Here is a 12,240-nt window from a genome sequence, read left to right as displayed (position 1 = left end):
AAACATGAATGGAATAGAAAACCCAGAAATGAATCCATAATTATATGGTCATTTAGTTTTTGACAAAGGAGGAATGAATATACAATTGAAAAAAGTCTCTTCAGCAAATGGTGTTGGGGAAACTGGACAGCTAAACTGGACATGCAAAAGAATGAAACTGGACCACTTTCTTTCTCCATATACAAAAATAAACTCAAAAGGAATTAAAGACCTATATGTGAGATCTGAAACCATAAAAATCCTTGAAGAGAGTACAGGCAGTAATTTCTCTGCTGTCGGCTATAGAATCATTTTTCTAGATCTGTCTCCTGAAGCAAGGGATATGAAATCCAAAGTAATCTATTGGGACTACATCAAAATAAAAAGTTTTTGCACAGCGAAAGAAACAGTTAACAAAATTAAAAGGCAATCTACTTAAGAGAAAAAGATATTTGCAAATCACATATCTGATAAAGGGCAAGTATCCAAAATATATAAAGAACTGATACAGCTCAACACCCAAAAAACAAATAACCCAATTGAAAAATGCACAGAAAATATGAACATTTTTCCAAAGAAGACATGCAGATAGCCAACAGACACAAAAAAGATGCCCAACATCACTCATCATCAGTAAATGCAAATCAAAACTACAATGAGACATTACCTTATACCTGTCAGAATGGCTAAAATCAAAAATACAAGAAATAACAACTTGGTGAGGTTGTGGAGAAAAAGGAACCCTGGAGCACTGTTGGTGAGAATACAAACTGGTGCAGCTACTGTGGAAAACAGTATGGATTTTCCTCAAAAAGTTCGAAACTGAACTACTCTACAGTTCAGTAATCACACTACTGGATATTTACTGCAGAAATTCACAGGGACACATGCACCCCTCTGTTTATTGCAATATCACTTTTGATATCCAAATTATGGAAGCAGCCCAAGTGTCCACTGATAGATGAATGAATAGAGAAAATTGTGTGTGTGTGTGTATGTGTGTGTGCGCTTGTGCGCACGTATGTGCACATATGCGCACACAAAAATATTCAGCCATAAAAAAAGAATGGAATCTTGCCATTTGCAACAATATGGATGGAGCTAGAGAATATAATGCTAAGTGAAGTTAGTCAGTTAGAGAAAGACAAATACCATATTATATTACTATGTAGAATTAAAACAAGCAAAAGGGGAAAGAGTCAAACCAAGAAACAGACTCTTTAACTATAGAGAACAAACTATTACTAGAGGGGAGTGGGTGGGAGATGAATGAAATAAGGGGTGGGGATTAAAGAGTACACTTACTACCATGATGAGCACTAAGTAACATAGAATTGTTGAATCACTGTATTGTACACCTGAAACTAATACAACGCTGTATGTTAACTATGCTGGAATTATAATTAGAAAACTTAATGAAATTTTTTTTTAACATGTGAGTCTTTTGGGATAATTTATTGCTGATGGCTAATTTATTTCCATGTGGTCAGAGGAAAGAGATCCTATATTTTAGAGACATATACTGAAATATTTACAGGTGAAATCATGTCAGATCTAGGATTTATTTCAAAATAATCCAGGGTAAGGTGGGAGGATGGGGTATGAATGTTGATAAAATGAGATAGGCTGAGAGTGGATAATGATACACAGGGGTCTGTTTTACTATTCTATTTTTTTCAAAGATTTTATTTATTTATTTGACATAGATCACAAGTAGGCAGAGAGGCAGGCAGAGAGAGAGAAAGGAGGAAGCAGGCTCCCCGATGAGCAGAGAGCCCGATGTGGGGCTCGATCCCAGGACCCTGGGATCATCACCTGAGCCGAAGGCAGAGGCTTTAACCCACTAAGTCACCCAGGCGCCCCTTACTATTCTATTTTATTTACGTTTAAAAAATTCTATAAGAAAAAAATCGAAAAGAAAAAAGTATCCCGTCTCTTGGTACATCTTACCAGCGCTCTTCCCTTCTTTTAAGTTTTTCTCTGAGAAGTCCTTTTTACCCACCAGGCATCTCCTCTATTTTCTTACAGTCTGCCCCCAGTTTGTTTCCTTTCATAGCACTTATAATAAATTATAAGACACTGCTTCTTGTTGGTTTCTATTTTCACTACACTGTAATATATTTCTTCACCAGCATGTGCTAGGTGTGACACAGTCTTTGTTCAGTAAGTACTTGTAAAGGGGGGTGGGGAGAACTTCAAGCACTTCTACTAAAGTTAAGAGCATTGCATGTCTTCATCCTCATTGTGTTGTTTGTGGTTTGTTTTGTATTTCCAGAATTTCTTTCTAGGTAGAATCCCTTAAGCTTAGTGGTTTTCAAACTGTGCTTCAGGGGACTATCAGTATTCCAAGAGGCAGTCTTGTAGCTGGAATAAGGTAGCGAGGGGAACAGAAGTAAAACTGCAGACTCTACTTTTAAAGTTCACATCTGTTTTAATCTGGGTATCTCAGGGTTTGTTTTTGGTTTTATTCTTAACAACTCACAAGAATTTGATTGAAGAAAGCTTCCACAGCTTTAACAAAATAATTGAAATAATTTTGAAATGTTATTCTGTATACTGTTATAGTAATTTCAACTTAGCTATCATCATACCCGTGGCATAAATGTAGAATTTATTATTTTTGCCATGTTGTAACATTTTAATACTAGAAATCAGTGTTATTTTGAGAATATCAGAAGTTTTATATCCTATTTTCTCACTGGTCTAGGTGCTATTTATTGACAAGATACAGTTTTAAATGTTATTAATTTATTTTTTACTTATTTGTACTTTAAGGGTTGAAATTAAGTATGATATTGTATGGTACAACTGGAATGAATTAAGTTAATAAAGAATGATATATTAAGACATTTGTATTTTTAGTAGTGCTCTTAGTACAGGAAATTATAAGATTTTATTCCCAGTAGAATTAAAAGAATTTAGGTGATTTCTGTGATAGAAACCATTGCTTAAATTTATTCAAACCTTTTCTTTAAATTTTTTTTTAACATAAAATCCTCAGAAAGACAAAAAAAGAAAAAGGTATCTACATGCTATGGGCTGGCTCTATGTGGTGATGAAATGCTAAAGTGCTTTTCATCAGCTGGGAGAACTTTGGGATGTTTCCACAGCGTCAGAGTACCAGACTCAAAGTACTGCCTGTAGTACTTAAAGTCCTGGCCAGATTACCCGTGCTTTACCTAGCTTTGCCACTTACCAGCTTTTAGGACTCAAGGCAAGTTACTTAATTTCCTTGTGTTCTCGTTTTCTCATTTGTAAAATGATAATAGTGTCTCATGGGGTTTATTGTGAGGAACTTAGAATACTTCTTTGGGCCCGATAAACTCTAGGTAAATATTAGCTACTCTCAATAAATCATCAGTTACCACTGCTGCAGCCACAGCATTAGGATTGTGTGCTTACTTGCATTTGTCTCCCACTCGAGGACTTCAGCAAGTCTAAGCACATTTTATATGCCAGGACCTAGTGCATCTCCACAGTGGCTGGCATGGAGGAGGCATTTGCTTAATGATAGCCCTGCCAGATGTAGCCCAGCTCCCTGATTTTTTGGAAGTACTTCAGTAGAAATACTGACTTAGACGTAATTCCCCACTGAAACTCAGTTTCCATCTCTAACCCCATACTGACCCATCTCCTGATAAATCTCCCTTAAAACACCCAATATTAGAGTGTTTTACTTAGTAATAGTAGTTATTTACTGTATTAGTTTGCCAAGTCTGCCAGAACAAAATACTATGAACTGGGTGACTTAAACAACAGAAACTTACTTTCTCAGAGTCTGCAGAGTTGGTTTCTTCTGCGGCTTCTCCTGGGTTTGCAGACAACCACCTTCTTGTGGCCTCTTCAGTGGCTGTCTATCTGTACAAGCTGCCCTGGTGTCTCTCTATGTGTCCTAACCTCCTCCTCTTACAAGGTCACCATTCAGATTGGATTGGGGCCACCCTACTGACCTTATTTTAACTCAGTTGCCTCTATAAAGGCCTTGTCTTCAAATACAATCACATTCTGAGGCACTGGGGGTTAGGGCTTCAACAAGAATTTGGGGAGATTGAGTCCATAACACTGTTACTTAATTACTTACTTATGATTATAATTACTTATAATAATGATAGTTCTTACTGATAATATATTATTAAATCATTACCCTGGAAGATTTGTTGTTTGACTAGTCAGCTGGATGGTTTAAAAATAGAAGAGGATTAGCTTTTTTAAGACGTAGATTTTTTGAAGAAGTGGAATAAGGTTTTATGATAAAAGCAGTGATCTTAGTCCACAGATCAGAAGCAAAGGGTGTGTTGTATGATGCCTTTTAATTTGTATGTATTGTTTATTCACAAATTCATTATTCACCAAAATCTTAATGAGTGTCTATCAGGTGCCTAGGCAGGGTGCTAGAAGGTAGCAATTGTGAGCAAAACGCGTAGCTGCCATTGGCCAGTTCACAACCTAGTATATACTTAAAATACCTATGCCTCTGGAATGTAAGGAGAAATAGTCCCCCAGTGTATTAGGTCTTAGAATGTGTTGGTATTTGGGGTGCCTGAGTGGCTCAGTCTCTGCCTTCGGCTCAGGTTATGACTACGGTCGTGGGATCGAGTCCTGCATCGGTCTCCCAGCTCAGCCAAGAGCCTGCTTCTTACTCTCCCCCTGCCTGCCTCTGTGCCTGCTTGTGCTCTCTATCTCTCTGTCAAATAAATAAAATCTTTTTTAAAAAGTGTTGGTATTAGACCTTAGAGTGCTGACTTTGTACTTTAAAAGCCAATTAAATAATTTTAAAAGCATTAAAATCCTGATTTGAACCACTACCTAGGACTGTGATAATGAGCAAATTATTTAATCCCCTCAAACCACTGTTTCCTCATTTATGAAATTAGAAGTAATATAAATATTTCATAGGGTAATTCATGATTCAGTGACATAATGCATGTCATATGTTTAACACCATACTTGGCACTTACAAAGAACTTAATAAAATGGTTGCTGCTGGTTTTGTTTTTTGGTTTTTGGTTTTTTTGTTTTTACCAGCACAGGAGCTAAACCTTATCTTGGAGGTGAAATTGAGGAGATACTAAGAATAGCTTTTTATGTAGGTTTCTAATAATTGGAGAGAACTTTTGCCAGGGCTTTGGAGTTTGTTATAATTTCTACCCTGCCAGTTTCCAGAAAGGATTTGAAATAGTGCCTGAGAAGCGTGTTCCAATCATGAGGTAATGGAGAAAACACTGACCCAGAACTAAGATGAACTTAGCACTGGGTTTAGCTCTGGAGCCAGCTGGATGATCCTGGGTAATCCTGAAGTCTAGACTTTCCCTATCAGATTCTTTGCCTTCTTTATTAATTAGGAAATGGTTAATCTTGGACAGTGACCTTTAGGTTTCTGAAGCTTTGTGTATGATCTCTGAAGTCTCGTAAGTTTGAAATTATATTCTAAAAGCAGAAATCTATAACTTGAATTTAATCTTCCTCCTGAATAAAGTAATTATCACTTTCCAGAGAATAATTATTAATATAAATGAGTATTTAATAGATAGTCCATTCATAGTCTTTCCTTGGCTGAATTCATTTCAGAGTCCCTAATATATTGTTAACATTGCATTTATATTAATTCTTGTTTTGGTAGCAGTGTTCCTATAAAAGGTACTAAAGTCATAAGTTCTAAAACCTTGACTTACTCACATGGCTGTCGTGTATTTGGAAAACAATTGAAAGGCACTGTGTAACTCGGTTTTAACTGATAAAGACGTAGTATCAGGCTTCATGAGAAATTTTTTCTTGACATTGTTACTGCTGTTGTTCCTTTTTTTTTTTTCCTGGCAGAGTAGGAATAGTTTTTAACTGATGGATTATTAGGCCCACTTTGGTTAATAAATGAGAATGAAATAAGGCAATAAAAGATTTTAAATAGAATGTCCTTCTAGGAAATGAGAAAGGTTAAGTCATAAAAATGTGTTCTGCTTAGATGCCTCTGTCTGTATAAGTTCTTTATTATTTTATTAAAAGTTTATAAAATCTTAATCAACTGTATAATTTAGTGCCTAAAAAAATAGTTGCTGTATCTCACAGAATTACAGATTTTAATTTTCATCTTATATTTGATATTGACAAATGTTATATTTTTTAATGTTGCAGTTAGTTTTTTAAAAGCTATTGAATTGTACACTTTAAATTATTAAAATGGTGATTTTAATGTTGTATATTTTATCACAATTAAAAACCAAAAGTAAAAACCAACTAAACAATAACAACAAAATAGATTTACTCAGTTATATCTTCTCAGTATCTTTTCTCCAGAGTTTTTCTGCATTTGTTACTGAAGCACGTATCTGGACACTTTCAAAATAGTGTGTATACTTACTAGATTTTTAGGATTGATTACCATTGGGTTTGTATTTCTGTGAATTACAAATGTATGATTTACTTAACATTATTTTCATGGCAAAGATTTTTAATTGCTCTTCCTTGTTTTGCAGTTACTTCGAGAGCTTAAGCATCCAAATGTCATCTCTCTTCAAAAGGTTTTTCTGTCTCATGCTGATAGGAAAGTATGGCTTCTGTTTGACTACGCTGAACATGACCTCTGGGTAAGGTGAATTGCTGGTAGACATCGAGCCATTGGTTTCACTCAGGGATTAAGAGTGACTAGAAACAATTTTAATTTATCTTACTATGAGATTTACATTTTAAAAATAAAAGTAACCTCATAGAATGTGATTGATGAATTACCAAGTCTAGGGTATTTTGCTTTGTATTACTACATTTTGATCTTATCAGTGTAAACTTTGTAACATGCTACAGAAAAATAGTACAATCTGAAGAGTATAAGAATAAGAATTATTTAGTATTGTTTCCTAGCTGTAGATTTTTGATAAAATTTTAAAAAGTAACTGTAATAGCTATTTTGTTATAGAATTTAAAAGCAGCAAGTTTCCTTTTACTCTATAAAGGAATATAAAATGAGAAAGTGGTATCCTTATATAGGAAGATAAATATGTTATATTTGGAAGACTAGACTGAGACTTAACGGTTTTTTGTCTGTTTTTTGTCATATGACATTTAGTCTATTTGTTTTTTGTCAATGACATTAAGCAAGTCTCTTAATGGCTCTGAAGTTGCAGTTCCCCCAACCCCATTTGTAAAATGTGGTACTTTTCCTGCTTTTTTAACAGGATTTTTCTGAAGAGCAATTTTGTATTTGAAAAACTTTATAAACTAAGCGTACTATACAAATGTAACATACTATTAATCATTTATTGAATATTATTCATATTTAATACTCCATGTTCTAATGCACTTCTTATTTCCATCAGCAGAAGTTCAATGTTGTACTTACTTGAATTGGGCATGTTCTTGTATAGGAAGAATTCTTTGTGGAAGAGGGCTCCCAATTAAATCCTTGAAGATTCTCAAAGTCAAGTAATTGTGGTCTATTAGATTAGTTTTATTAGGTTAGCTAATACAATGACAAAAATGATGTTATATTGATAAAAATTATTATTAAACTGAGAATTTAAATTTATCTTAGCTAAATAGCTGAATTACAAACAGCTAACTCAGTATTTTGCATTTACTCACTAGATCGTTTTTAAAATTGGTATTTACAGAAGTCTTGGGTAACTATAAAATTTACTCCTTAATGTTCTTTGGAAGTCTGAAATGCCATCTTGGGGATAAGAGTTTATGATATATCTAAAGAAAATAGCAGGATAGCCAAAGTAATTTTGAAATATACTCACAAAACTTATATCCTATCAGTCTTGTGTAAAGAACATGTTAACACAGATTACAGTTTAGAAAATAAAGCGAGTGAACAAAAACACAATATTACATTAAGTTAATAAGTACTTCATTTCTGTGACCTATATTTTTTCTGGTATTTAATAAGTAATTTAATAAGATCTTTAAGTATTTCACTGTGTTTTGTATATTGTTCTATATTTATATTTATATATTGGTTGTGCATTTATTGAAGTAAATACCAGAGAAAACATATATACAGATCTTCCTTGACTGACATGGGGTTACATTCCTAGTAAACCCATCACAAATTGAGAATCTCATTAAGTCAGAAATATATTTAATATACCTGACCGACCTATGGAACATCACAACATAGCCTAGCCTACCTTAAACGTGCTGAGAATGCTTATATCAACCTCTAATTGGACAAAATCATCTAACACCAAGCCTATTTTATCATAAAGTGTTGAATATCTCATGTTAGTAATTGAATACTGTACTGAAAATGAAAAACAGAATGGTTGTATGAGTATGGAATGGTTATAAATGTATGGGTTGTTTACCCTTACTGACTGGGTATAGTAGCTGCCCTTGCCCGGAGTCACAAGCGAGTATCGTACTGCATGTCACCAGCCTGGGAAATGATCAAATTTCAAAATTCCAAGTATGGTTTCTGCTGAAAGCTTATTGCTTTTACTCCATCATAAAGTCAAAAAATCATAATTTGAGCCATTATAAATCGGGACCACTAATACTGCCATGCAAGGGATTATAATCTTCTGGTTCAATTTTAAATATCTTTAAAATTTACATTTTTCATTCAGCTGTAGTTTGTAAATATAAATACAAAATTTTGAAATAAAACTAGTACAAATTCTAGTAAAATTGCTCAAAAATAAGTTTGCCTTCTAAAAATAGTACAATAGTTTTAAACTCTTTTGCTAATTTCTAGAACTAGCCTCATTGACATAATTTTAGCTTCAACAGATTTCAGAAATTGAAACTTACATGGGTTTCATATAGTTTCAGATTTATAAGAAATATTTTTGCTCCATAGATTCCTGTTTCCCATGAGTAAATGCAGTTTGATTCAAATTGTTTTTATGTTATCTGGAAGGAATTGCTTTTGAACTGAAAGTAGACATCAGATTTTCTGTTTTATGAAACTATTGTCCAAAGTCAATGCTGGTTGTAAATATTTTTGTTGTTGTAGCTTCTGTTCTTTTAAAATAAATCTAATCAAATCAAAGTGGGATTCTGTTAATAAAAATTTGTTAAATTAGGGTGGCCAGTATTGAATTGAATACTCATACTTGAGCCTAACATGAAATCAAATTATATGACCCAAATTTATGTGGAATTTTCTAGGCTGGTTTATAAACATGATTTGTAATAAAATGTGATTTGTAATAATTGAACATAGGAGATAGTATTATATTCAATATAGTTCCTAACAGGCTAGTATGTGATATCTAATTTTACATGTAGGTATAAATAATTATACTTTTACAAATTATGCTGCATGCAGGGTTGCCAGATGTGTGTATATAGTCATCATTGGCTTTATTGTCATCTTATTAATATTCATTGAAGTCAAGTAAGTACTTTTAATGTTCATTTTAATAAAAATCAAATAATTCACTTTACTAAAACCTCCTTTATCCATTTTATTTTCTTATTTTAATTGGAATATTGAAGTGAATTAACTGGGGTAAGATGGCAGAGTGTAACAAAACAGTCCCAGTAAAAAGAGTCATTTAAAAAAAAAAAATCACTCAGATGTTGGTGAAATTTCATGATAATCACACCACATATTTATTATATAGCTCTGAAATAAAAATGAAGGTAAGAGATTTCCCCAGTTCCCCATAGTTTTTTGTAGTTATAAAATATTGGTAAAAAAAAAAAAAGGTATTTTGTTAAAACTTAATGAAAGTGTTAACTGAAGAAATGCCTATAGCATCATTTTTTTAACCTCCCCTACATATTATTGTTACTCTGGCAAATTTTAATTTTTAAAAATATGTATTTTAATCTATTTTTATTAAGCTCCAGAGAACCACTAGCCCTTATTAAGGTGGACAGACTTTATTGTCACACCATTTCTTGGGATAGGTGACAGAACATTCTAGATTATTGAGTTGTAGCTCTATTTTGTTTGACTGTTTTTAAATACTTCGGAAAAATAACAGAAGAAAATTAAAATAGTGTAATGCTGCTGTTAAAGTATAGATTAATCATACTATACGCATGCCAACTGATATAATTTATCTTCCCACCAGGTAGTCTTTGCTATATATTTTTCCTTTGGAAAGTAAAACTGCTTCACTCATTAGTTACTAGTTATTTCTTATCCATGTTCCACTTTTTATATCATCAAAAAATAGGAAGTGAAAATGTTGACATCTAATATAAAATAAGTCACCCTTAATTATGGTTATTAATTTCAAGAATATGCTTAATATTCACTCAGAATTACTGCTCAAGAGTCTGTTCATGTTCACATGAGGTGCCAGGCATTTACCTATGTTTTACATACAGCAGAATTGACTTCAGCTGAATTGTAGGTGTTCTTATAGTTTAAATGTCCTTTAATTAAAACAAAGAAACCTGTCAAGAGAGTTTGAAACATTGGATCTTGTTTCTGTTGGGGTACCTTAATTTTTAAGTGATTTTTCTGTTTATAAAGTGGTCTTGTGTTTTATCAGATGTCCACTGATACTATTCCTAGAAAACTTTTAATGGTTAGTACAGGCTGTTTTTTTTCTCATCTGGATCTTTCATGTTTCTAAATATTTTCAGTGTGAACTGGTTATTTACATGTTATTTCTTTATGCTTATGTGTATTTTACTGAAATAATTTTCCTATTTGCTTTGTTTATAACTCATGTATTATAAATAGGTACCACATCTATGCTGTGTCAGCCAACCCAGAAGTATCTCTTGAAATTTGTTCTATTTTTTTTTCTTTTCATTTAATCACTACAGATAAAAAAGATTCTGTTCTTGAAAATTTCCACCAGGTAAACAGGGATCAAGTATACTCTGAAAATAATTTTTAATTATGCTTTCAAAATAAAGTCACATTATTCTCTGCTTCTCTGTTGCAGTCATTTATTTTCTGAGACATGATTATATGCTTAGGAAATGAAACTTTAGCTCTAAATTTTAATTTATGTTACTCAGCAGAATCTAAGGTTATATTTTCAATATCTTTGGGAATCCCTGAGTGTTTCTTTTCCTGGCAGGAATATATTATACATCAAATTATCTTTCCCTCTTTTCTTTTTTAAGCTTCTGGTGATATTTTTCTTTCTTTCAGCATATAATCAAGTTTCACAGAGCTTCTAAAGCAAACAAGAAGCCAGTTCAGTTACCTCGGGGAATGGTGAAGTCACTATTATATCAGATCCTAGATGGCATTCACTACCTACATGCTAACTGGGTGTTGCACAGGGATTTGGTAAGTTGATGTAGTTAGGTCTAAGCTAGAAAGATGCCTTTATAGTTGGATGATTTTCTAGTTGTCTCTAGATATTAGTGCTGCATAGACCTCCAAACCTTACAGAGGGAGTGAGGGTGCTATAGTCTCATAATATAGTCTAGCACTGTGCTGTTTTTATGATACATCCTACTTCTCGGACATACCCTGGCCGACACTTACTGAAGAAATGAAGGAGGGCACATTTATTTTCCTAAGCTTTTGTTTACTTTTAAGACTACAAATGAAGTATTGGCTTGCTTGATTATTAGGTGTTAGGCAAACTCTAGAAATTGATATATTTATGAATAACTTGGAAATGAAACTTTTGGAGCCTACTATATACTAAGTTACATATTAGAAGAGGAGATATTAATTCAGTCTACTGATTTTTTTAAGCCTTACTTTATTAGTAGCACATTTATTAATCGTAATCGAGTACCTTATTCAGAAGCCTTGCCATGAAAACAAAAACAAAAGAAGCCTTGCCATGTTAAGGTACATTGAATTTTTAAGAATTTGGAAGCTTCAGAAATTGGCTTTCTTATTTTTATTTTACATGACAGAATAATTTATGCCTTTTTAAAACCCATCTAGGATAAAGATGTTCATTAAATTGTGCATTGTTCATTAATCTTCATGGATGTAAATTTAAATCTCTAATTCCCCTTATTGCATAATTACATTGTGCTTTTGTTGTTCTTTTCTTTGTAAAGGTGGTAACTATAGTAAAATTTGTAACAATGCCTTCATTCCAAACAATTATAAACACAATGCTGGAACTGGTGATTTGGTCTCTAGTTACATGTGTTACATTGGAAAAAACCCTGTAGACTTTGAGGCAGAGCTGATCTGCCCCTTGTACATATTCTTTCCAAGCTGCTGTGTATTCAGTACCTTCAGATCAGATGTTCCAATGTCATAATTTCTGGTGCGTTCTTCTGTCTTCAATAAATCTCCTTTCAATATGTTTAATGGTATTTATTTTATCTGTAGTTCTCATACCTAGAAAGCATTTAGACTGGGACCAATAACTTCAGAAA

General features: G+C 33.0%; 1 protein-coding gene across 2 annotated transcripts in view; it reads left to right on the top strand.

Annotated features, from left to right (window-relative positions):
* The window catches only part of CDK8 (cyclin dependent kinase 8), a 122,442-nt gene that overhangs the window by 62,374 nt on the left and 47,828 nt on the right, over positions 1-12,240 (top strand). For both annotated transcript variants that reach the window (XM_080798198.1, XM_080798197.1), the window contains exons 3-4: positions 6,450-6,560; positions 11,039-11,179. In XM_080798198.1, the coding sequence (XP_080654324.1) occupies positions 6,450-6,560; positions 11,039-11,179 (252 nt within the window). The remainder of the gene's footprint in view (positions 1-6,449; positions 6,561-11,038; positions 11,180-12,240) is intronic.

This window comes from Martes martes, assembly GCF_963455335.1.
Source record: "Martes martes genome assembly, chromosome: 3".
NCBI classification, from domain to species: Eukaryota; Metazoa; Chordata; class Mammalia; order Carnivora; family Mustelidae; genus Martes; species Martes martes.
The sequence above is the reverse complement of the archived record's forward strand: the minus strand, read 5'-3'. Positions and strand labels throughout refer to the sequence as shown.